This window comes from Rosa rugosa, chromosome 3, assembly GCF_958449725.1.
Source record: "Rosa rugosa chromosome 3, drRosRugo1.1, whole genome shotgun sequence".
Classification (NCBI taxonomy): domain Eukaryota; kingdom Viridiplantae; phylum Streptophyta; class Magnoliopsida; order Rosales; family Rosaceae; genus Rosa; species Rosa rugosa.
This window is the reverse complement of record NC_084822.1, coordinates 58,749,251-58,774,831: the sequence shown is the minus strand read 5'-3', so window position 1 is coordinate 58,774,831 and position 25,581 is coordinate 58,749,251. Positions and strand designations below refer to the sequence as shown.

The 25,581-nt window shown below is 38.0% G+C and overlaps 4 protein-coding genes across 9 annotated transcripts; 1 reads left to right on the top strand and 3 right to left on the bottom strand.

The window, feature by feature from the left end:
• Positions 1–688: 688 nt before the first annotated feature.
• LOC133736397 (polyadenylate-binding protein-interacting protein 5) lies at positions 689–3,163 on the bottom strand. 3 transcript variants are annotated; one of them, XM_062163870.1, is made up of 3 exons: positions 3,011–3,163; positions 1,879–2,338; positions 689–1,170 (listed from the first exon to the last, which is right to left on the bottom strand). In XM_062163870.1, exons 2-3 carry the CDS (start codon positions 2,308–2,310, stop codon positions 1,033–1,035), a joined length of 570 nt encoding a protein of 189 aa, XP_062019854.1. In that variant the 5' UTR covers positions 2,311–2,338; positions 3,011–3,163; the 3' UTR covers positions 689–1,032. The 3 variants fall into 3 exon arrangements, with proteins under 3 accessions (XP_062019854.1, XP_062019855.1, XP_062019856.1); XM_062163871.1 differs by having other exon boundaries at positions 1,879–2,335; positions 3,011–3,157; XM_062163872.1 differs by having other exon boundaries at positions 1,879–2,332; positions 3,011–3,149.
• Positions 3,164–3,287: 124 nt separating this feature from the next.
• Positions 3,288–6,140, top strand: LOC133736396 (psbP domain-containing protein 5, chloroplastic). The gene is made up of 10 exons (XM_062163869.1): positions 3,288–3,678; positions 3,863–3,971; positions 4,221–4,270; positions 4,387–4,454; positions 4,531–4,629; positions 4,906–4,965; positions 5,064–5,123; positions 5,217–5,271; positions 5,439–5,488; positions 5,938–6,140. Exons 1-10 carry the CDS (start codon positions 3,438–3,440, stop codon positions 6,034–6,036), a joined length of 891 nt encoding a protein of 296 aa, XP_062019853.1. The 5' UTR covers positions 3,288–3,437; the 3' UTR covers positions 6,037–6,140.
• Positions 6,141–6,303: 163 nt separating this feature from the next.
• LOC133736389 (protein TIC236, chloroplastic) lies at positions 6,304–22,226 on the bottom strand. 4 transcript variants are annotated; one of them, XM_062163854.1, is made up of 24 exons: positions 22,012–22,219; positions 19,494–21,529; positions 19,015–19,213; positions 18,837–18,896; positions 18,399–18,503; positions 17,770–17,910; positions 17,333–17,395; positions 16,328–16,558; positions 16,140–16,223; positions 15,684–15,841; positions 14,370–14,898; positions 13,513–13,683; positions 13,339–13,398; positions 12,701–12,823; positions 11,729–12,004; positions 11,314–11,379; positions 10,561–10,689; positions 9,345–10,172; positions 8,942–9,222; positions 8,335–8,588; positions 7,936–8,174; positions 7,628–7,819; positions 7,034–7,306; positions 6,304–6,659 (listed from the first exon to the last, which is right to left on the bottom strand). In XM_062163854.1, exons 2-24 carry the CDS (start codon positions 21,413–21,415, stop codon positions 6,513–6,515), a joined length of 6,531 nt encoding a protein of 2,176 aa, XP_062019838.1. In that variant the 5' UTR covers positions 21,416–21,529; positions 22,012–22,219; the 3' UTR covers positions 6,304–6,512. The 4 variants fall into 4 exon arrangements, with proteins under 4 accessions (XP_062019838.1, XP_062019839.1, XP_062019840.1 ...); XM_062163855.1 differs by having other exon boundaries at positions 7,936–8,171; positions 22,012–22,218; XM_062163856.1 differs by lacking the exon at positions 17,333–17,395.
• A 417-nt stretch (positions 22,227–22,643) lies between these two features.
• On the bottom strand, positions 22,644–25,385 carry LOC133739100 (uncharacterized). The gene is made up of 3 exons (XM_062166823.1): positions 24,730–25,385; positions 23,975–24,227; positions 22,644–23,387 (listed from the first exon to the last, which is right to left on the bottom strand). The coding sequence occupies exons 1-3, from the start codon at positions 25,042–25,044 to the stop codon at positions 23,002–23,004; spliced, it is 954 nt and encodes a 317-aa protein (XP_062022807.1). The 5' UTR covers positions 25,045–25,385; the 3' UTR covers positions 22,644–23,001.
• Positions 25,386–25,581: the final 196 nt, after the last annotated feature.

The following is a 25,581-nucleotide window of genomic DNA, read 5'->3' as shown; positions in this document are numbered from 1 at the left end:
GCTCAACCGAGCCATCAACAATAAAGTTAAAGAAAATGCGTCACTTCTCCAATTTTGGTCTACGACTAGCTTTTGAGATTAACATTCCCAAAAAGAGTCCAACAAGCACAATGGGTGAGCTTCTTCTTTTCTGTGGAACTCTTCCATGTATAGCTTATGAAAAACTTCATGGAATTCAGTCACTTAACAAGTTCACTCTTTGTTTATCAAATGCTTCAGTTTGGCTATTTCATCATACAGGTTTAATACACCGCTTGCAAGAACATCCAACTCCAATGTAGCAGTCTTCTTCACCTTGTAGAGTTCAGCAATGAGATGCAAAATGAACCTTGTCCCGTTTTTCTATAGTCTTCTTCCTTCTCTTCAACAGTTTTTTCTGGCCGATCCTCCTCATTATGCTATCCGAAACTCTAATCCCTTCTGCTCTTATTCTTTCTTGTACAACCAAGTGTAATAAGGTAGTCTTTCACCTCTGTTTTCAACACTGTTTTGTGTAACTTCAAGAAGAGCCTGCTTGATCTCGGTTCCTTGCAGGCCTCCTATTGTAGCATCCCTAAACGAAATGATGAGGTTGTGTTCATATTCACTTCTTGCTGTGCAGATTGTGTTTATATAGAATTGTTGGATGGTGGTTGGTTACCTCTTTCATGCTGAGATAAATGAAACATAATATTTTGGGTGTCAAGAGTACGAATCAACAGCGAGAGATGCATTAACAAATGATCGATTGCACAATTTACTTCACAGTTGAGTGACATATCACTTTCATTTCAAAAAAATCCGCAAGCTGCATGGACAACTGCACAATGAGCTTCTGGCCCATAGAAACACAAAGGGGTCTAGGAAGTGAGAAGATTGAGAACAAACATCTAGAGCTATACAACCATTTTCAAACTATGTGTGCATGATGCCCCAAGAGAAGATATCCTCTATTTTATATACTTTTTACCCATAACCAAACATGTAAAAGACTAAAAGCAAAACACTTCGACATTTTTTGTTTCCACAAAGTCAAACAGGAGATGATAGGAGCTAAGATTTGGGTGAACCACTGGCTTCGCCTGCTACATTCTTCAGTTTCCATGCAGAATTTGGTGACAACCCAGATTCAGAAACATCTCCAATGTCCAAAGTGTCTGGAAGACTTTCAGAAGACTCGACTGTGTAGAACTGTAATAAGAGTTGAACTCATTGTTATATCAACTGGCAAATGTAAATATTAAAGTATTCTTGAAGAATTATACTGAAGGTGAATAATACCCATCGACTGAAATGATAAGACTTATTCCTGAGCTATGTTAATAACCATAAGAACAAAAAGTTGTGCATTCTAGCCATCCAATATCATCCCCCTCTTGTAGTTTAACTACCTCTCCACTATACCTCTTCATATTAATCGAACAAGAAGATTCATCCTTTTGACTGTGGAAAAGTTACTTAAATAAGTAAATCATAAGCAATCTAACATTAATAAATATATTTTCCATCATATCAAAGAAATGTGGCGTATGTGGACATAAAGTATTACTACTATAAGCCAATCGTACAACAAACCCAGTCAAACAAATATGCAATAGAAAAATGCCAAAGGAAAGGGAGAGCCTGACTTGATTTGTTATGAAATTTGACACACATGGCTTGAAACAGTTCATGCTTCAAATAGACTCCAGTTTTGACCTTTTATATATGACACCTTATGATAATAAAGCATGAATTGGTATAAATAAACAAGGATACCTAAATGATTCCATTGTTTCCACATTGCAAGCAGCCCTTAAGTATTAACGACATAACAGTAGATGAACAATTGGTGGAGGATAATGTACATTCTCCTCCAATATGAAAACTAAAAACTCCCCAATGGAAAATGGAAGATACCTCAAGTTGGTTGAGCATGTCAATGGTAGCTTCCAGGTCCCCCTTGTTCGCCAAGTAAACATCAGCAAGAGACTGTTCGGATATACCAGGAAATGCCATCTGAAGATATTCCAAATCCATATCAAATTCCTCATTTTCTGTCACTTCATTCACATTCTGTGACGATGAACCATAAGAACCATGGGCAGGGTAGTTGTTTAGAGCAAACGCCTTTGGACTGAGAAGTGCTGCAGTAGCAGGGGAATCAGATCCAAGATAAGGTTTGCTATGGTTTTGATTGTGGGTCATATTCTGAGGGGCCCCAAACCAGACTGGATCATTGTTGCGGCTAGATTCTTTTGATGTCACAAAAGTTGTATCATCTGCCTCCCTTTTGGAGAGGGGAATGTATGCTGCTGCATATGGATTCAAAGAAGATACTCCTGGCTTCATGGCCTTAGTTCATAAAACTTGACTGCTACTGGGAAAAAAAAATGTAAACCAGCTAGCTATTAGAAAACAACAATTCACGGAAGAATGAAGAAATATGGAACATTTTAATTCCAGTGTTGCTTCTTACTTCACTTGGAAGTTACTCAAAAGAGTAAGCTGCATGGTGCAGGTGTGTAATAGACATAGCTTATTATCCTTAATCTTTCATGGTTAAAAAGAAAAGAAAAGAAAAGAAAAGAGGATGAGCCTAGAAGAGTGATCTCTATAGGTGCGTGCCATACATAAAATTACTAATCCTCTGAAAACTAGTAAACAAAGTAAATTATAAATTCCTCTAATCCCAAAGGCTAAAGTGCTTCTTAAAGAAACAACAAATCCTACCGAAGATCAAACACATACAAGGCCAGATCACCGAATTCAAAACCATTTTCTTCAAGAAACGAAACGAATCTCAAATTAATAACATCCGGATCAAGATTAAGTCTAAACTGTGAAATCCAGTACAACAAAACCTCAAATTCCGTCACCTACAGCTAGCTCTACATGTATATATATATATATATATATTTTCATCCAGAAATTGCAAACCGGAAAAAAAAAAAAAAAAAAAAAAAAAAAGAGATCATCATCAGGATTCGAAAGCAAAAGACGATCAAGAAAAAGAAAACGCTTAAACGAAAGGAAGCTCAGCTCAGCTCACCGATGTTTGGAGAATCGAAAGTCGAAACCCTAGGTACTGTAGGTTTGGAGATCGATCGATCGATTTGGGGATAGTCCTGATTTCCTTCCTTCTACTTGTATTTAGGGGCAGGAGGCAGTGATCCCAATTCCCAATCAATCAAAATAAAATAAAGGAGGTCCCTTGCTTTTCTTTACTCTCTTTCACAGTTTGACCCAAACGCCCCTGGCTGCCTCTATTTTAGTGGTCCTGTCATAATATTTTTATTTTTAATTCTCCCTTCTCTTCTCTTCTCTTCTTAGATGCCAACCCCAAAAGAAAGAAATAACTAACTGTTTTTTAACAGTCATTGGGGTCCATTCCATTGTTGTGGATGAGCTAAGCCTAAGCCTAACAGAGGGAAGAAGCAAAGCTACAGAGAAACAAGAGAGAACCAATCAATTCAATAATGGTTATTCTCTCTCCCTCTCTCTCTCTCTTCACCTCCAATCCAAACCTCTTCTTCTTCAGGTACTCTTCATCTCCATCTCTTACTTCAACAGTGGTGCACGTGCACCAGCAGAGCAAATGCAGAGTACTTGAACCTGAACCATGCTCAAAACCCAATTTCCAAAATGGGTTCTGCAGCAGAAGAGAGTTATTGCTGTTTGGCCTTTCTTCTCCCCTCTTAACAGTTTTGCCATCTTCAGGTAATTTAGCTCACACTTTGCCTCTAGAGGGGTTTAAAGAAAATGGAAATTGAAAAAGCTTCATCTTTTTTGTTTTTTGGTTATTATTATATTTTGGAACTAACTATATATATCAAAGATACGTAACACATCAAAGATTTTGCTAAAGGTTAACAATTTTCAACTGATCGAACTGGCATTGCAGGGTCCCTTGCAGAAGAAGATGTGAAAATGGCTTCGTTTGCTGATGACATAAATTCTTATTCTTATCTCTACCCGGTGGAGTTGCAATCTAAGAAGGTCATCTTCAAATGGTAACCATTTTTTTTCATTTTATTTCGGTAAGGCCTAGCCTATGCATGGTTGTTGTGGCATGGAGGAGGAACTAAGAACGCTAATTAGTCATTTGTGCTCAGAACTGGTTATTGTTTTCTTCATAATAAACTCCAATATAGATAGTTTTCAGTTGGACTCTGTTTTGGTTTTGTTAGCACAGAAGCAAGCAAACTAGTTGAATTCTTTGTCATTATTGCTCGCATATGACTCTTTTCATCTACTTTAAGGGTGGAATCCAGAAAGCCGGAACGCTATTCATCAGCTGCTCCATTATCTCGTAAGTCAGCTTTACAAGTTGAATGATCAAAGTCTTTGAAAATTGATATACGATACCACTCATGATCATGGATCCTATGCTCAATACTTACTGAATTTTTTTTCTATGTTATACAGCTGATGCACGCCTGCGCATTGTCTCTGAGCGTGTTGACATTATCGATAATCTCATAATTTCCATTTCGGTAACTCCTGATAATATCACTTTTGGTTTAGTGCAATCCCCTTTGGTTATTATATATCTAGTTTTGTCTGATTCAGATAGGTCCCCCAAATTCAAAGATTATAAAATCACCGGACAAGAGTACCTGGACTGCAAAAGATGTTGCTGATTCTGTTTTGGCTGACAAGTCTGCATTGGTATTGTTCCACCTAGCTCTTTTTTATAGCATTCTGTTTTAAGGCTGATTAGCAGACATCTTTTCTTGATTACATAGAAATAAACATATGAAAGTCTACTGTACAAGTAACAAATGTCATCATCATCTTGTGAGACTTTTCCTTTTGAAGTTTAACTAGGACAAGATTATCTCAAAAGTGATCTTCAGAACCTTAGCCATTATAGAGTATCCCTGACCTTAGATTCTCAGAAAATCTAGCTTCTGATTCCAGTGCAATGGTTATAATTTCTTGCAGCGGGTTACCTCAACTCAGCGAATGGCTGAGAGTTCAGTTCTTGATGCACATACTAGTGAAGTAAGTTTTCCAACCCCTTCTTTGGTTTGTGTCGCTGAAACCATCCTTGTAAAACCTACTTGGTACATATGAAGCTTGAGCCATTGTTTATTCCTCAGATTGATGGTCAGCCATATTGGAATTTTGAGTACCTTGTCCGCAAAGCACCCACAAAAACTGTATGTCTTCTTTCTAGCAGCATTTTCAGTAGAATTATATCTTCAGACTGCATGGTTTCTTCATGATTCTTACAGCAGTTATGACTCATGCAGGCTCAAGAATCTAACAGTTACCGGCACTATGTGGCTTCAACAACCGAACGAGATGGTAGGGCAAATGCTTCTTCTCTGTACATCTATTCTACCGCAAATTTTCATGTTGTATTACTAGTCGCGTTTTGGCTAAAACATAGTATGGGCAATGTCTTTAATTTTTCATGAGTTACTATTGCAACCTTAAACCTCTTACCGTAGCTTACAGAATCTTAATTGCAGGTTATTTGTACTGTATAAACGCTTCAACTCTCAACAAGCAGTGGAACATTGTAACTCTCTCTCTCTCTCTCTCTCTCTCTCTCTCTCTCTTTGTCAACACTTTTTTAATGAAATTCTCCTATGCCATAATTTCACCAGTGGTAAAACACGGTTTTAGGAGAAAGTTCCGAGGTTGGAATAACATACGATATCTTTCTATATGCTTACCCTCGCTTGAGGAGGCCCCGTTAGCCTCACTATATATGCGCATCATTAGTCTCATTTACATTAACGGGGGCCTCGCTTACCTTGCTCACCGTTAGCCTCACTTGCCATACCAACTGTTAGCTCTATGTTTGTAACACATTAATATGATGACTCCCGGGGTTCTTTAAGCAAACATGTTCACATAGACCTTACAATTGAATGGCCAATTTACTTATATAGCAGCTGTTGAATTTACTGTTGCTTATATCTTCTTTGCCTACAGATTATGATTGATGAACTTTCTGTGATGCAGATGGGACCTATCTTGCAAAAGACTGTAGATTCATTTCACCTTCTCCCTCCCACAGAAAACTATGTTCCTCCATTCAAGGATCCATGGAGATTTTGGTGACTGCATACTTGATTTTCTTGTCCCACTAGTGCAAAACTTGAGAAATTTGTATACCTATGTTCTACCATTCAAATTTTGGCTCTAAGTTCCGTTATATTTGTTTCTTTGGGTTTGTGAAGAAGATGCAATAGACATTCCATTCTCGAGAGTTTTTGAGAAATCCCACATTGACTTAAAAGAGAGCCGAGAGACTAGTTGAGGAGGAAAATAGAGATATGAAATGCAAGGAAATCAGAGTTTTCTTTAAGGTAGTAGAAATCATTGATGTATTGCAATTGAGACTTAGAACTGTTAATTTCCTTTCATTGATGATATATCGAACTATGTACAAAGTCAACATGGTGAACTTACAAAGGGGGCTCATTTAATTTTGAGCAAAAAATCATTCTATATGTACAACTGACACTAAGAAGATTTAAAAGCTACAAGTGAACACTTGAATCTGGTTCACAGCTAAAAGTATAGTGGCTAGCAGATTAATCCTGAGATGTTGCAGAATATTCAAAAATGAGGCGTTTTGAAGGAGCAGACTGTAGCAGAACACGCAGGCGGCTGGTAAGCTGGTAGATCAATGTCCATTGCATTGCCATTTCCGAGTCCTTCATTTGTCGAACAATTGAGGCCTGGAGGAGACAATAATCTCTTATATGATAATAACAATATTCAAAGCTAAAAAGTAACAGTATCTGGCCAGTGTCTATGTCTAACATCATTTAAGACTGAATAAGTGTCGTTAGTATTCATCTATTCAACATTTTCTCTACCCACACTATAGGATTACAAGGTAAACTGCTGGTAAACTCGGTTCACATAAGACAATGATAGATATTATAAAAGTAACCCTCTGAAATGTTTATTAATTAATTATCACAATTCCCTTGTTCAAGCGACACAATATTCTACATAATAACAAATAGCAAAAATAAAATAAAAATTCAGTAGAATCAAATGTGAGTTGCAATATCGAAAGCAGATTAAGGAGTGCTTGAAAAAATACCTGAAGACGTTTCCCAAGTTGGACTTCAACTTCTGTACCAAATGAAATATTACTGGCCAGGGATTTGAGAGGATCCACAGTAGGATCAACAGAAAGCAAGCTAGGGATCTGTGGTGCATACACTAGCCTCCACCTTGCCTGACCAAACTCTCCCTTCCCTTCTATCCTTGGCATTAGTTTTTCAAGTGTTGTAGTTGCAAGCTTTTGAAATGCAAGCTGCCCATCACCTTCCAAGATGGACTCTGCCAATTGACTTTCAAAGACTCTAGCAGCCTATGTATAATGAAAAAATGGATCAGATTAAATTGGCTATATAGTTCCAGGTAATGAAAACTTCAACTAACTTCTGCATTTCCAAGTATTAACTAAAGCAGAACTTCAGGAGAAACAAAAGGTTCTGAAACTGATAGAAATGATTGAAAAAAACATGGCTTGCGTTTTAACAAATGATTCCAGCAACATAGTTTACATGCAGCTTTCTATGTCTATCTTATATAGTTATATCCAATTACATAGTGCAGATCATATATTGGACTATCATTTCATGCATTACAGAAGGAACTGAAAATGAATTGCCAACATGAGAAAATATACCTCAGTAGGTGAGAGAGCGTCCTGTTCCACAGAACGGGTGGAGGTCACAACCAGTTTTTCCTGCCAGTTGCTGGCTCGACTTTGAATCCTGAATTGCCACTCAGACCCCACTAAAACTAGATCTAGCATTGGATCTAATCCATGTTCAGGCTCAAACTTTGCAATATTCAGATGCTCTTGCCTGAGCCTCACCTGAAATTGGAAAGGTTGATCTCAAGATGTTACAGAAAAACAAGGCCAAAGTAGAAAGACAAAGAAAAGAAGCAGTACAAGGATAAGCTTGAACTCCAACCAGATAAATCACTCACCTGAGTAGCGACAAGATTGACATCACCATTTTCAAAAGTTAAGATGCCTCTAGGTTTTATCGATTTGGGATGAGCTGGACCATTTAACTCTAGCTCTCCACTAACAGCAAAATTTAGAATTAAAGGATATACAATCCTCAGCTCTGGTCCTAGAACAAGCTTCAAATCACTAAGTTGAATATCTACATTCGGTTTAATGTTCACTTGCTCCATCTCCTGTACTGCTTGCTTAACCGCTACTGTCCAGAAAGTAAAAGGCTAAATCAAGCAGAGTTTGCAGTCATCGAAAAATTTTACTAATTGTATATACCAGATAAACATTCCATCTACTAAAATATCAGAACCAGCTCATAAGCTCCACCATTAAACAAATGAGAAACTGTCAAACTAATGCCTTACCTGAAGGTTGAGGGAATTTTGTCCATGAAGCAGCAGGTTGTGAACTGAAAAACCGTGAAACATATCTCGAGGCAACTGCTCGATCAACACCTGTACTAGGAAGCCTAGGTTCATTTGTTGCCAATCTATTGGGGGCAGCCCCACTACCCTTATCGTGTGGCAAATATGCTTCACCATGGCTCAATTTAATACTTCCAGAGATGTTTGGTTGCAATATGGAACCAGTTATCTGCATCTGAGTGTCAACCTGGGCACTGAATTTAGGTAAGACATCAGTTTTCTTTGGGCAGCATAAAAAGAAACATGCAACTAAGACAGCAAATAAACATGGATTAACTTCTATGAAAGGAAAAAGAACGACCCCCCAGAATAAGGATATATCATCTCTTCTTTCTTCCTTGCTTTGTTTGTTTGTTTGTCTTTTTCTTTTTTCTTTTCCAAATACGTAATTAGAACACAAGAACCATTAAAAAATTCAAGACCAACATCATCAAATTGGAAAAAGTTGAAAATTATAATCAGCATATGAACCCAAAAACCAACCTAATTTATGATGTGAATGAACTTAAACTTAAAAGATACATTAATACGAAATTCAGATCAGCACCTTAAAATATTTTTTGCCCGCACTTCCAGAACTTCACATTTCAAGTCAATTTTATCTCCAAGGGATGCTTCACTTGTTCTAAGGGGCAGGTTTCCCTTGACAAACAGCTTACCCCTTCTACTTACTCTACTCTCCAATGAAGTGATGCATAACCTATTTGATTTCACATGAACTGTGCCACCGAAATTTGTGAGTGGTTTCCAGAGAACCGGTGATGATATAGACGCCCTGTGGAAGGATGCATATCCATCCAGCACTGGTTGTTCAACTGTGCCTCTGACCTGTTTATTTCATATCATATCCTCAGAAAATCGATATATACTGAACTTAAACATAACAGAGCTAGGGCGGGAGGTGGGGGGTGCCAACAGTTTAAGAAATTACAGAACCACAAAATACCTACCTGAAGCATGATGTCAGCATTGCCCTGAAGCCATTTAGCATAAGGAGATAAAGCAGTTAACATCATCATGCCCCCATCTTTTATATCAGCATCTATTCTGACTTCCCCTACATCTAATATGTTCCAGTTTAAACCTTTAAGGCTTTCAGCTAATCCCGTATCCCAGCCTTCTTCATTCCTCTCTCTTGGAAGTTTCTTTTCACTGGCATCATCGCTAGACCCCCTGCCTCTTTCCTTCACCCAACCATGGTCCCAGGAAGTAGCTCGGCTTTTATCTTTTTCTAAATCTTCTTCCTCTAACATGTTATTCTGAACAAAAGTAACAGGTATGCTTCCCTGAATGTGTACATGCCCAGTTTGGATGATTGGTTCAAATTTTGCATTGAACAGAAAACGACTGGTTGAGGTGAGGGAAGCAACAATTTCAGCTCGTCCAAGATCAATCCCCCCAACGGCACCATCCAGGAGCCTGACTTGCACATCACATTCTGGTTTCGCAAGACTCCCTCTAAGATCGCCTTCCATGTGCAGTATGCCTCTAATTGGTGCTAAAAATTGCCGTAGAGATTGAACAGCATCAGTAGCAGAAGATTCAATGACCTGAATCACAGTGGGAACTAGACTAACAGGAAAGTTCAAAACAGCAAAGTGTAGATTTGTTTTCGGCCCTAACAAAGTCCCATCTGCATGGACTGTGGCGTTGTCTTTCTGAATAAAGATCTTTTCCAGGCGCAAACCATCATCATTGCTGTATGCACCTACTGCCAGAACGCGCTGAGTTTTGTAGGTTCCCCACTCCCAGTCATCCCCATGAAAATCAAATTCTGCCTGACAAAAAAATACATTGATAAAGCCAATTGTTAGAGGACAAAGCTTATATGCCAGAACCAAGTGGTGGTGGCTATGTTTTCCAGATCAAAAACCTACAATTCCTAAGTGGACTAGGAAGAGAGTAATCCTATTACCTTAGATGAAGTTGGTTTTCCCCTTGAACTGAGATTAAATTAAAAGTATCAAGGAGCAAAATCCAAAATGAAAGTGGTCATACTTTGTAGTATTAATGCACAACTTCATAGCATTTACCATTATTTCTGTCCCAACAAGCAATTGTCCAAAACTAAATATCTTTGTGATTTTCATATTCATCCCTGTACTCTATAGACAATAGTGTTTGATATTTGAACTTGGCACCGCTACAAAATTGAAAGATACATACCATTGTGTCCCCATTGCCACCTCCGCTTGCATCAAGAGAGCCATGCCAGCTACCTCTGAGCTCAGTTAAACCTGGAAGATCATCTTCCAGAATAACTTCATTTAATGGGGTATAATGTCCCCGTATAACCTGAAATAGGAAATGAAATCAATTATATATATATACATATAATTCCGGTCCTGGAATCACAGCATCTGTAAGGTTTAAAAGGTCCAAACAAACTCTGAAGATGGAACACCATGATATATAAATTGACACAAAAACAAACAAGGTACCCTCACAAATGACTTTAGCAAAAAATAGGATGGTGCAAAACTTCCATTGAAAATTGAGAAAAAAATGTTACACAATGATGAGTTTAAAAAATGGCATTGCTTCATAAATAGCAGACAGTTGACAAGAAATTACTAATAATTACCACTTCAAAATCCATACTGTAATGTATAAATTTGGATCCTGTAAGGCGATATTTCACTAAATAAATTGTATCGAGAAATAAAAAATATAATTTTTTTGGATGCGGTCCTAGCTGGTTAGGGCCCTGGAGGGTCGCCTTGGTTGCCTTAACCTGGGGCAGGGCAAGCCTGACTTTTAGGTATGCAGCTTACTTAACACTTCTTGGGTCATAATTGCTATTTTATTAGGTCTGTTTAAAGGCATCATATTCCAATTTCATGTCCACCACATGATGGGAATTCAAGAGCTACACATTTAAAATAAGAATGGACATATGATGTTTCCTCCAAAAAGTACCTCAAGCAGTTCTTTGAGACTTTCTGTATATAATCCAACCGACTGCAAGCTTTGAACAAACAGGTCCTGCATGCAAGGGCCAGAGAAACATGTACAATCAGTGTTTTTTCTCGTTGTTTCCTTTTAAAAGTGAAATTGTACAATCCAAGAATTAGAACTTATGAAAGCAGATTCAATCCTTTGATTAGGAAAAGAGAAAAAGATTGCCGGTGAAATCAAACAATAGCTTTACAAGAAAAAGTGAGCAAGTCTTAACGGAAAAGAGAGAAAGATAAATAAATGTATAGGCAGAATAGGTTTAGGATGCGATATGTAGTAGATTCAATAGTTTCATAATCACTGCAAGTCTATTACACTTGGGTGCTATTTTAACAAAATTGTTGTTTTGGCTAGACTAAATTGAGTGGGATACAACCTTTGATCTTGAGTGAACAGCGGGATCTGTACTTCGAGAAACAAGTCTGGCAAGGGGAAGCATCTCAGCAACCTCAGCTCTAGGAACTTCCAGTCTCATTCTCCACCTTCCCATAGAAGATATGACACTACCCAGATTCCCAGCCATCGCTCTTTTCAATAAACCTCCCCTTTCCTTCTCAGCAGGGTTGCGATCTCGACTGCCAGGCAATACATATTCACCCTGAAGCTCATAGCGACTATTGCTTTGCTCCAAGACGGTTTTCTCAACAGTGATCTAAATAATGGTCGTCAACAAGTACCAATATCAGACATTATACAAAAGACTTGTAGTAGCACAACACAAAAAGTAGTTCATCTCATTAAGCTTCAAGCATAACCAATCCCACTGATGTCATCTTAACAACAACGTTTTAAACAAAGCTTGAAGTTCATGGTTGAAGAAATTAGAGCAACCAACCAAAACTAATTTACTTTCCCAATAGGAATACTCCTAGCAATGGTCAGTGTAAAACAAATCTAATATCCTTGAAACATTTACTTAAAGGAAATGTGGTCAAGTTTTGGATTCTGTATATTTACCGAAATCAGAGAAATCAAGAACATTATTATAAATATAAAAAAATAAAGAAAAAATAAAATCATTGCGCCATTCAAATCAACAACAGATGTTACAGAAAGAAGACAAATCATAGAGACCTTAAGCAGAGATAAACCAGCAAAAGAGAACTCAAACAAAACATTCGTTTTCCTTCAAAATGCAATTTTCACTTTTTGAGTTTTTCTGAATTCATTTTCACAAGCGTGGACATCTTGGCATTGGGAAGGAACAGTAGCATAGAACCTTATTTAACTATCAACATTCAAATTTGCAATAGATGTGAACAGAAGACAATCTTGTCAATGAAAATCCCAAAGCAATAAATCCACAAGGACAAGAAAAGTACAAACACCCTTTCAACAAGGTACTCACAACATCCCCACTCCATCTAGCAGCCACATCAAGGGCTTCACCTAGTACACCGCTAAACTTTGGCCGAAGTACAGATAGCAGCCCATGACCTCTTCGTTTCTGAAGATTAAGCTGAATTTCTGCCTGAAAGCAAAGAACCAGCTTTAACCATTCAATATAATAAAGCAACTGAGTAGAAAGTTAAAAACAACAAACACTGATCAACCTACTTTTATTTACTCAATTAGATTACGACTCAAGTAAACAGAATAACTGAGTTAAAACTAAATTTCACTAATGATATAATGCATAAAAGAAACAGTGAACAACCATTAAAAGTATTTCCAGAATTCCTATGGAAAAAGATCATATGACAACTCTGATTTTTCTAATCCCTTTTTTCTACTTTACCTCTGAGAAGTCCCTTGAAGTGATGGTCAAAGACAATGTTATAAACGAGATGGTTAAATTAGCCATGCAAATAAGGTCCTATTATCATTTGAAGGCTTCATTAGAATGAACATCAAAGTAATCAAGTTCCAGTGCCTATTTGCCACTCTTAACATCAAACTTACAATAACCAAACGTGCACCAGAGAGAAACGGAAGGGGGAGAAAGGGGAAACAGAAAATAATAAACACAGGAGGCTGCTGGCTTACCTTTTGTATTGTTCCACGGAGCGAAGCTAATTCCAACTCATCGAGTGGTAACTGACGTATCTGTTTACCAACACAAAGACCAAGAAAGAATTATGTACTCGATTTGCTATCACTAAAAGTGATCCGAGAGAGGGGTGAAATAGGAAGATAATAACTTTGCTCAAATATAGGTACCTCCAAGCTAGCAGAATGAAATGGTTGGAAGCAAATGTTTGCTTTTAGTTGGCCCTTTTGAAGGAAGAAAGACAACAATTGTCCACTTTGTGTGTTAGTTTCACTGTTAGGCTTCAGTGGCCCAACAAACTCCACTACAAGACTTTCATCTGGCCTACCTGTGGCATCTAACTGCACTAACAGAAAGATCTCATATTTTAGAAGAAGCTGTAGGAAACAGGGAATAAACAATAATAAGTCATAAATATAGTTGGTCAACACCAACTCTTTCTTTATTATCAGACCATACTCATCACATCAAAACGACAAATGTTACACTAACCACACCACATGTTGTCCTTAGTGAATCATTTATTGGCATTTGAATCCCAGAGTATACATATGGTAAAATGTAAAATGTACAACAGAATCTGATTATGAAGCAATACTTATGACATAAGTTTTCCAAGTACTCAAGCATGAGCATTCCAAGGCAATGTATCAATTTCAAAAGTGGAAATTCTCAATAACTAAAATTTTAAACATGCTTATTTTAAAATGAAGTTACTTATATACAAGTAGCATTGGCACACTGAAAATTACAAAGAGCTTCCATGATACGATAGACTATAACCATAACGCTTACTCCAGATCAGTTATATGCTCTATATAGTGAAGAATGTCAATAAATTACAATTACAGAAATAAAGAACAAATAAAACAAGAATAGAATGAATCAACTTATTAATTTGAAAGTTATAGTGGGAACAATTGAGGACAAGATCACCTTCACACACACACACACACACACATATATATATATATGCTCAGTTCCAAGGAAAATAAAAGGTGAAATATGTAAACATTCTTTGCATTACCTTGATACACTCACGTGAAATGCTCAATGATCCAGCCAACTGAGGGGCCAACATCAACTGATTCAATTTGAGACCCGAAATTGAAACCTCTCCTACGAGACTATTTGTCTTTCCTGTATCTGTCATATTCACCTGTTGCTTATTTCTCTCGGAACCAAATTCTTGTCCATTAGAAATACTAAAAGGCTTTAAAACCTTTCCCTGAAACTTGATCTTCCCTGTTGCTTTCAAATGCATGGGTTTCGGAGAATCAAAGGGATAAGAAGATACCAAGCTGAAAAACTCAAAACCACGCATACGTAAATCCAAGTCGATTCCCTCAACAACAAATGGCATGGCACTCTTTGTCTCAGCATCTCTTTTGTTTAGCCAATCTTTATCCTTGTAAGATGTTAGAACTTTTGAGGACAAGTCAAAGGCAGTAGATGAGGAATTAATAGTAATGGAATCATGCGCTATTATGATATCTCCTCGAGCATCACTGAAGGACCCTTCAGCTTTTGGAGCCGTCCATTTAATGTCAAACCTCCTACATTAGAAAAATAACACATAAACCTGAAGAACTTTTCACATCAGATGTGGACTATCGTCATCAGCAGCCACATTATTATATGATCAAAAACCAAAACAAAATGCAGAGGAAGCATATAAGCAACTGTTGTGAATTTGGCTCGTTGATATGCCTAAGTTGATTAGGATTCAAGGCAAAACCAGATGGGTAAATAAAGATTAGTGCACACAGGAATTCTTCTAGTATCCTAATGGGTTTTGGAATAGGAAGAGTTATTCCATTCTAGATAGGAATAGGAAAGCTATTCTCTTTCCTTGTTCTAATAGTTTTAGGAATCCTAATGTGACATGTTTGTAACCAGCGCCTATAATCTATAAATAGGGCTGCAGGGAGGTCACATAAGGTGTCCTCAGATCAGAGAAGAGATCAAAGAGAGTTCTCTTATAAACAAAGGGGCAGGGAGAGCCAAGGGTGATAGAGAGATCTAGCACAGGGGTTGGGGATTAGCATAGGGATTTCAATAAGTACTTGTAATCAAGTTGTTATTCTCCATAGTGCTAGTGATTCTCAAGAGAGATCACACAGAGGACGTAGGCAAAGTTTTTGTCGAACCTCTATAAAATTCTGTGTTCGTGTGCAGTGGTTTTTTGCTGTGATATTTTGCGTCATCATCCTATTATTGTTTGCAGTCATAAGTCTATAAAGAGAAACCAGGTTCTGGGTTAATTAAAAGGTGCATATTTACTACAGCAACAACATGAATAATTCTTGAGCAACAGATAAGAGGCACCCAGGAATCTTACGGTCTTAGAAGGGATCCAGAAAGTTTTGTTTCTCCATTTAAATCCCCTAATTTCAGTGGCATCAGTTGAAGATACCCAGGAATATATCGATGCAGAATTTTATCAAAGCACATACTTCCGGAGAAATTCACATCCATTGATGTATCATCAACCTCACCCTGTGTAGAGGCATCACACAAATAAATTTCAAAAAAAACAAAAGTTGATCGAGTGTGCTGCGCATCATCACAAAGATTTAAAATCCAACAGAAAGATTATTATTTAAAAGCCCCGATGGGAAACTGACTGCATCTAAAACATAACAGTTTTTCACCCATGCAAGATGTTGACAAGCCAGATCAAACTTAATGTTTTTGTGTCAATATACACACTTTTCTACCAAGAGAATGATATATCTAAAATCTTGGCTAAACTTTTGGACAAACCCAAAAGGTGAGCTCATCAGCAACTACATACCTCTGGGCAAATCCATGCATTCCCAGCCCCTCGAATTTCACCTCCATCGACAAGACTAGCTCTAATTCCATACAAGTCAGCGACCTATGCAAAAGTACAGGATAAGCTTACAAGAATATAGATACACTTGCATGAGGAAAACCAAGACTCAATTTTGGTATCATTTTAGTTGTTCCTTATAAACTTACACAGCTATCAGTGTTGAAAGTGAAATTGGCAGACACGCATGAAAATGGTACACGATCAAACGCTGCCACAGCACCAGCTTCCTTACTTTTCAAAACTGCTTCTGATGCGGCAGATGGAGGAAAATCAGAAACTGACTGGGACATCCTTCTAGATACCATTCCACTTCCCACAAATATAGGAGCATCCAATGGACCTTGACAGTTAAACACTGCAGTCACTGAACCAGCCAGCTACATGGGGAAGATTCAGACAGAGATTGATTAATTTGCTATATCACCTATCATAACTGTCTTATTGTAAGAGGGCAGAGGACTAAATAGGGAAAATTAATGCACACCATTATTATTATGTGGAATTGAGGAAATAATAGTAGGGAATGCACAAACAGACTATTTAACACAATTCTTTAAAAATATACTAAAACTTAGGGAATGTTTTTTTCTTTTTCAAGTAAATAAAAAAATAAAAAAAAGGAGAGAGAGAGAACAGGGAGCTTTGGAAACCTATAATATTAAGCATTAGCACTCAGATTTTAACATCACACTTTTTTCTACCTGAAAACCAGTGTTTCAGACAGTTGAGGGCTATACATGTGACGGTCACCGTTTGATACTCCACAGAGACTTCTAAAAGTTTTTTTATTTCCTTTACCTATAATTCATAATTATACTAACCCATTTCATGACCTATGCAAGCAGCAGACACTCAAACATAGAATGAATATTATAAGTAAACAAAGAGAATTGTAAACAACCATGCTCTATGACAGGAAAATGCTAGTGTCCTACCATGACAAAGAGGCGCACTCACGTATGTGTTTAAAGTTTAAACACTACCCTTTAGAAGGGAGGAGTAATGGATTCAACTGTCTATGCATGGAGGAAGGATTCAGGGAGAAGAAGAGCTAACATGTAATTTGCAGCCTACTACCATTTACCAAATACAGCAAAACAACAGACAACACATTAAAGCAATCAGACACAATAAATGCAACAGACATGTACCGGAAACATAAGAGGCTTCATCTTGAAAGTTTTCATCAAGGCATTTACTTCCACGCAAGAAACCTGGAAATAGACAAAGATTACTAGATGCCTATGCAGTAGAATTCATGAAACCAAAAGGAAATCAAATAAGTAATTTCAAGTTGCTGGTAATGAATTGCCCGGTTGTCCAAGAAATGATTCTAGTACAAAAAGAAGGCACCGGGAACTCTTACTGTAACTTACATATATCAATTATATCTAAAATCCCGGGAACATCATCATTCTCAACTGACAAACGCAATTCCTGATGGCCCTCAGTAGTGTTTTAGACTAAAATAAGTTATTTATCTACTTCTATATAGCTGAACTAAACTTAGGTACTCGTTTTTCTTTTCCTTTCTAGTCAGAAATTTAAGAACTGCAGTGCATTGCCAAATATATCTCCAATAACGCACCTGACACATAAGATGAAACTCTCCTTCCTCGGGATGAATACCAAAATCTCCAGACGCTTCCAAAGGAACATCACCAAACCAGCCACTTGCATTGTGTAAGAATATTCGCTGGCCACGGAAACATAAGCTTGCTGAGATGTCCTGCATAGAAGAAACACGAGGTACAAAATCAAGACCACTTTCCAGAATTCAAGCACAGAAGCATGGTGGTTTCAACTGTATAACCTTTGCATGACAAAAAGACTCATAAATTTTTCATGTTTTGCTTACTATGACTGTCTAAGGAAGTGCGGATTCCATACAGCACTTGTGTGGTCTCAACACAGCACATTCCATGAATTAAATTGTACTATATGTGCAGAAGTTATTCCATCTTTATAATTAAAACTGAATATAAATGTCTTTCTATACTATTCAGTTCAGAACCATTAGAGACCACATAAGAATTATTGTAGCACATACATATATATAGACACACACACACACACACACATATCTGCCAAATATTTTCCTTGGCAAATAATCTACATATGCTACCTACTAACAATCATAATTGGCAGGAAATAAAACATCACCGTAACAAGCAGCAAATATTCATAAAAATTCAAGAAAATCTAAAAGCAACATACAGAAAATGATGATGGAGCATCAATTGTTTGAAAAGCCAACCCTGTCACATCAAGCTGTCCATGAAGATTGGGAAATGATTCTCCTCTTGACATGCACAAGTGAACCTGAAAAAGTGGAAGTGAATAAATATCTCAAATAAAAAATATAAGATCATAATCTGATCAAACTAATCTAGATTCTTCTCCTCCTACCCAGACATTATGTGAGAAAATACAGATTAAAAAAGAAACTGCGAAATCTCATTGAATTCAGATACGCCCAAACTTTTTGTAAGATTTAAAGAGAAGAATTATTCAACAAGGAAATTAGTCTTATTATATCAGCTAGAGAATCAATGTAACAGGCATAAACTGAGATGTACACCCTTAAATTAGGCATAAAATAAAAAAATAAAAAAAATAATATAAAAAAATGTTAATCTGAAGTTAGAGAAGCACCTCACCAGTGGCTCTTCCTTTGGACCACATTAATGGAATTTCTAAAATCCGTTCAAAAAGCTGCAATATGAAAAAAGGCAACCAAGAAAACAACGCACGTTATCACACTTCAGATTGAAAAGAAAGGTCTTGGCAGTCTCAAGGAATGTATCATATAACTTTTCAGTGTCTAGCTTACCGGAGCAAAAAGGTTAGCAACTTTTAGGTTCGCATGCCATTTCTGTTCAACAATGTCAACAAATACATCTGCAGACAACCAGCCACCATCTTCAGATATGATGTCAGACCTCCACATCTTACAGTTGCCATTGACTTGCACATGCACGCGACCATAGTGATTTTGAAACTTCACATGTCCATTCACATTCTCCATCTCTCTGTAGACATCATAAATGCTCAAATCAAACAAAGGCATGATTCTTCTGTACTTTATCTTGCATAAGTGGATAAATTGTCATTATACAAAAACATTCCCCACTAAGGAGCATTTCTAAAATGAGTCATCCTGATTAGTATAGTCAGATATCTATTTAATTTATAAAAAATATATATATATATATATATATATATATATATATATATATATATATATATAAAACTCATGATAAGATCCATCAAGAGAATAGTGTAATTATCAAGAGTATATGGTGGCCCTACCGAGGTTCCCTGTCACCGTATGCAAGTAGCATGAGTGTTCCTCCTTTGAATTGTACAGAATCCAGTGTAACTGGAAGCATCTTCTCAATGCCTTCAGGCTGCACAATATTGACCTCGTCGACAAGTTCTGCAACAATATCTTCAACTCTGGGGCGCATGCTAGATGTCAGCTTTTGAATGAGACCAGAGAGAAGATGGGATATTGGAACTCCAGCATTTCTAGAAAAAGAGGGAATCCCTAATTTCTGACTTAGGGGCCAGGTGGGAACATGATCATATGTTGCAAAAGGGGGTATCATGGAAGTTGAATTCTGCAATGTTTCACCTGCTTGCCTTTCTGATTCACCATCCTCAGAATGATTATTTTTAACATCATTTCCAAAATCCTCATCTTTTACATTACAACTGGTATTAGTTTCTGAAACATTTTCAGTGGATGGGTAACTGGATTTCGCATCTACATTGGACCTATCTAATGGATCATGTATGGGATTAAAACTACTTAAATGACTGTTTGCATTCTGATTTTCTTTAAGGGCGTGGTCTGCTGAATCTCTAGAACCTTTTCCATTCCGGTTTTCATCTCTGACAGTTTCTCGACCAATAGCTGCGACACAAGTGTTGGCATTATTAGCAACCTCATTCTTCATCAAATAGGTGTCAAGGTTCATCACATCATAACTTCCGGATGCCTGTGAAGGTTCATCAGACTTCCCATGCACCAAATCCTGAAAATATGCAAGTGCCCTTACTGCACTATCCCCAAGAATTCTTCTTTTGGCAGTAAAACCAGATGCAGAAATATCATTCCCGTTGCCCTTCCTTTTGAATTTGTGCTTTTTAGGTCCCTTTATCACTCTGGACCAAAATTTAAGCCCAGAACCTGGTATTTTTACACCCAATGATTTCTCCAAGTCTGCATGTTTGATATCATAATCGACACCTGTGTCCATGCAGTGATCTCTCCAGTGCATCTTTTCATCCATGCATAAAAACGATTCAGAGGTTGTTAAATCCCCTGAATGGCTATCACCTTCCTTTGAATCATCACCTTTGGATGGAGTGGAACCCTTGTCTGAAATAATGTAACCCATCTCCGCAGCTTTTCTAGCTGCTTCATCCCTTGCTCTTTCCCAGCGATCAGCTGCTTCCTCTCTAGCTAGCCTCCGAGTTTTTGTACGATGATCAATTCCTTCTTCTGTTGATAAGTGCCTCTGCAGACTACCTTCGGATGAGGGTATCCCTAACCATGTAAAATCCTTCTTCTGCGCAATCAAGACAGTTGGATGGGATAAAACTGCATCAATCACAATCCTTCCCCTCCTCAGACTTGCAAAAGGATGAAAAAGAAGTTTCATAGATGGGACCTCACCACAAGAAAATTCCTGATAATGAGGGCCAACTGAACACGCCTCCAATGTGATGCTCAGAGGTGATATCCTTCGAACCTTACCAAAAACAACTTCGCGCTGAATATACTCACTGAGTACTGAGCAAACAGAAGGCAAAACCCTGGCTTCAATAAGACCCTTGGCTTTTTTCTGCCCATACCATACCAACAAGCATACCCCAGATATCACGGCAACAAATACAGAGCACCTAACTAAAAGTAACCCCTCCTCCCACAGAGGAGATAAAGACCTCACCAGAGCCTTGCTTTGAGAAAAAGGCTCTTTAACACATTGTATCTTGCCATTTTTCAGCTCAAAGGTTCTCTTGAATAACTCCACATTTTTCCCCCAAAAATGTGAAACTCGCATTGCTTGAGTAATCCAATAATTTTGCTTTTCACTCACACACCTGCGGACAACCCTTCTTCCCACATGCCTTGTGTCCCAATGAATCAAATTCCCATGGTTTCTACCACTTAAAGAGCTGTGAATAGGAACCCCGAGAAATGGGCAATGGAGTTTTCCACTCATTATCTCCCCTGATGCATCAACATCCAATCACCCAAGTCATCGGCCAGGGACCAAGATACAGCTCTCAGTCCCCCAACAAGTCATAAAATCATGAAGCAGCCAGACATTCGAACCCTAAGAACATACATACATACATATTAGTCTCAATCAGTACCACACACCACAAAATCCAACACAAATATCATATGAATAGAAAGTAAAAGATACAACAACATCCACTGGATTCGAAAGATACCTCGTGTGGCAAAAGAAAAATATTACAGCAAAAAAAAAAAAAAATTACGGAAGTTATCTTCTGGTCTAAATTCAGCAATAATCAATGACTACTAGCTCAACTTTCCGCTTTAGATACTAAGCAATGTTACAGTAAGACTCGAACAGCCGGAAAAGCTAGAGCACAAAACGGCGTTCGATACAGAGCCCTAGAACTTGCCGTCACTCTCACTCAAGAGCAGAGATAACCAAACGGCACCGTTTTAAACCCTAGGTAGTGCTTAAACACAAAATTCCAAATCCAATTTTTCAGAATTTTCTACTCTGAAACAAAATACGAGTGTTCGGAATAAGGAAGAATTGAAGGCGGGAGGAAAGAGAACCTGAAGTGAAGGAATGGAGCATTTTTGGTCTGGTTTTCACTGTTGCTTCTTGCTTGAGAGAGATAGAGAGAGAGAGAGACCAAGGCTCAGAGCTTTCTCTGGCTTCGCTTCGCTTCAATGGCCGGGCCTGGGTTCTTGGTTCTTCTTCAATTAGAAATACAAATTTTTCTATTTCTAATTGGGGGTTTCTTTCTCCTTCATGGTGACAACTAGGACGTAAATGTGTACTTGGGGTTTATTTACGGAAATGCCACGGGGGAAGAGATGAAATGTCTGAGATGACCTTATCTGGTAATAGCGTACAAGGCAGACCAATTTGGTATTAATATGGATCGATCAATCAATCATTCATCCATTCCATGGTTTTGGTATCTTTGCTTTCATCAGACAAAAGATAGGTATTCTACCTTTCAGCAATCTTAATCTTTGAGAATTTCTAATCTGGTACTTAATCTCGAGTTTGACAAACCTCCTCTGCTTCGGAGGGGAGCTCAACTCAATTGGATTTGATTGCTTATGTGTGTTTCAAGAAAAATCGACAGTGGTTCTCTTTCCAGTTTCGGCGTGGTAAAGAGGACTCTGGCAAAGCCCAGTTGTTGAATCAGATTTGTGTGTTTCAAACACAACTAAAATCCAAGTAAAAAATAATTTCTCATTGTGCCCATTAATCCAGAATAAGTTCTCAGCAACATGGAGGAAGAACCAATACAGAGATCTGATATATATATATATATATATATATCTGGTTAACTACTTTCCAAGGAATAATATGCAATGAGCAAAACTGGTAAATCCACATATATGTCTAATGCAACTGAGTAAACAAAAAAGCCGAGGTGAAATTTTCCTGTAGTCAACCGACCGCAATACAATTAAGGTCATCTTCAACAAAACCAGACCCAAAACCCACTCTTTATTTCGCACAACTTGGCCATATGAACAATGGTAAATTACATGCTCATATTTAACATGTTGAACGAAACTGGGCTTTTACCGCAGAGGCTGCTGGTTATAATGGTTCTTCTCTTTCTTCTTGGCTGCAGCAAGTTTTGCTCTCCTGGCAGCAGCCTCTTGAGCAGCAGCTTTTGCCGCCGCATCCAACTCTTTGGTAGATTTCTTCTTCTTGGCAGTTGCCATCTTCTTTAGTCTCTCTTTCACATCAATAGTTGATGTGTCCTCCTCCGTCTGTTCAGTTCCTGCAACTTCACTTGGTCCATTAGTGACCCCTGAGTTGTTTGGTTGATCCTGTGATTCTTTTGCATCCTTAGAAGCTTTATCTTTCTTTTTCTTCTTCTTGGAGCTTTTGGACTCTGCAGGATGATTTTCCTTCTTTTCTGCATCTCCATTTGGCACACTATCCTTGTCTTGGGCAACACCTGCAAATGCAATACATCAGATGTTGTCAAGTACAAAATCAAACATTAGGTAATCACTTCAGTACCACCAATAATACCAGGAGTTCAACTCTGCCATAACACTAGAAATAAATATAAATACGAGTTCACCTTCATGCATAAGTCAATAAAATTGCTTGATAAATGAATACGGGAATGGCAACCAAGAAGAATGACCAAGTAGATGATTGTTAATGCATACAATGAAGACTTAACCATCCTCTTTGCACATGCTTCATAATTAATAATACTGCTTTCATCTAAGACTTAGCTTTATTCTACTTTAAAAGTTAAGTAAATAGATGGAGCACATGATGGCAAACAACAAAAGAATGACCAAGTATATGGGGCACAGATGTGCATATATGTGACTGTGTAATGTGTAAAACAAAGAGTTAACCATCTCTCTTGTATCTGATATTGATTAAAAAAAAATATAAATATACTTCTTTACATGTGTAAAGTAAACATTGCAAACAAATAAAAGCATGCAATATCAAAACTGAACCACACAGAATTGCAGATCACTATAGTAAAATCTCATCAACAAAAAAGAAGAAGAAACTTACCACGTGATTCATCTTGACTGTCACTCTCCTTCTGGGTAACTCCAAAATCAGCTAGAAGAGCTTCAAGTTCTGCCAGTTCCTTTTTCTTTCTCTCCTTCTTTGAAAGTTGCTTTTCTGCCTCCTTAGGTGGGGTAGGAACCTCAGCAGGCTTCTTCACCACTGGCTCAGGCTGAACTGGAGCCTCTGGTTCATGATCATGCTCTTCCTCATCTTCATCACCTTCATCAAGAATATCTTCTTCACTCTCACTTTCCTGTAGTCATGAATAGACAAGCAGTTGTATAAGAACTCCATTCAGGTTGTCTTCACAACTCTTCAATATTGTAACAAATGCGTAACCACCTAAAACCAATATCACAATCTACCCAAATCATACTAACCATAATCCAGCCTTCCATTCCAACTATGTCAAGGCTGACTATCATTCAACCTAAATCATATGTATAATGTACAAAAAAAAAGTGCACAAGATCAAAAATCAGCTACTACTTATTCCACTGACACATTACTTCACACACGACAGACTATTCCACATTAGATATCAAACACTGCAGCCAGCTACATTGATCAGAATGTTACTCATATGCCTCTCGGCTATATTCATCATTAGACACGACGAGTGAATCTAATTCAGATCATTCTACCAAACAAGTTTTTTATCAATACCCCCGGCTAGAATTAAATAATGCACAACCAACAACAGCACAAGACAAGGATACCAAAAACCAACAGAAAAAAAGGAATTGAGTTCCAACCTCTACATTGGCAGCCTTGTGCTTACTCGGCTGAGGCTGAGAGGATCCCCAAACGGGCTGAATCGGGGCCGTGGTGGCATAATAGTCATCATCATCTTCATCATCCACATCCGCCCACGACTTGGCGTTCAAGGGAGCAGGGGCCCAGAACACCTGTGGCTCGGGGGCCTTGGGCTGCCCCGAGTGGTCCTTGGAGGTCCCTCTGCTCTTCTTATCGGACTTCTTCTTCTTCCTCAGAGTCTCGAGCGCCGCGAAAACGTTGGTGTTCTTGATGACGAGCGAGCCCTCGTCTCTCCTGTTTCCACCGCCTACCATCTGTTTGGTTTGTTCCTTCCAACACTCAGATTTTCACGTCGTCGTCGACTCTCTGCAAAAATCGAATCGGCTCCGACTCGCGCAAACGGAGACCTAATAATAGATATAGATATTGTATGTACAAACAAAATCACAATCAGAAAAATAAATAAATAAAAATCCGCAAGAGGGGAGCTATATATATATATTGATCCCGCGAAATCGAAGAGTCTCGGAGATCGGAGGAAATTAGGGTTTGGGAGAGAGAGAGAGAGAGGAGGAGCTATGGCGGATGAGCGAGTTGGTTACGTTTGCAAACAAGTAGGGCTTAGGCTAAATAGAGAGGACCGGATAACGTATTGAAACGCAAAACAGGAGCTTTTATAGGTGGGCTGACTTGTTTTGCTATTTTACACAATGGTGCTTCCAATTTATTGTATTTTGTGCGTATATGAACACCGTATCTTATAAGAATACTTGCCCAATTTAGTTAACATCAATGGACAACAATGATATGGTAAATACTAAATAGGGAATGCATAGATGATATGTCAAACA

Coding starts and splice junctions, on each gene's coding strand:
- LOC133736389 (XM_062163854.1), bottom strand. CDS start 21,415: ATGAGTGGAAAACTCCATTGCCCATTTCTCGGGGTTCCTATTCACAGC. Junction 12,824..13,338: donor TCCGTGGAACAATACAAAAG/GTAAGCCAGCAG, acceptor CTTTGCTTTCAG/GCAGAAATTCAGCTTAATCT. Junction 7,820..7,935: donor TCAATCTTGTCGCTACTCAG/GTGAGTGATTTA, acceptor TTCCAATTTCAG/GTGAGGCTCAGGCAAGAGCA.
- LOC133739100 (XM_062166823.1), bottom strand. CDS start 25,044: ATGGTAGGCGGTGGAAACAGGAGAGACGAGGGCTCGCTCGTCATCAAG. Junction 24,228..24,729: donor ACAAGGCTGCCAATGTAGAG/GTTGGAACTCAA, acceptor TCATGACTACAG/GAAAGTGAGAGTGAAGAAGA. Junction 23,388..23,974: donor CAGTCAAGATGAATCACGTG/GTAAGTTTCTTC, acceptor TTGCATTTGCAG/GTGTTGCCCAAGACAAGGAT.
- LOC133736397 (XM_062163870.1), bottom strand. CDS start 2,310: ATGAAGCCAGGAGTATCTTCTTTGAATCCATATGCAGCAGCATACATT. Junction 1,171..1,878: donor ACATGCTCAACCAACTTGAG/GTATCTTCCATT, acceptor CTCTTATTACAG/TTCTACACAGTCGAGTCTTC.
- LOC133736396 (XM_062163869.1), top strand. CDS start 3,438: ATGGTTATTCTCTCTCCCTCTCTCTCTCTCTTCACCTCCAATCCAAAC. Junction 3,679..3,862: donor AACAGTTTTGCCATCTTCAG/GTAATTTAGCTC, acceptor CTGGCATTGCAG/GGTCCCTTGCAGAAGAAGAT. Junction 4,630..4,905: donor TGGCTGACAAGTCTGCATTG/GTATTGTTCCAC, acceptor AATTTCTTGCAG/CGGGTTACCTCAACTCAGCG.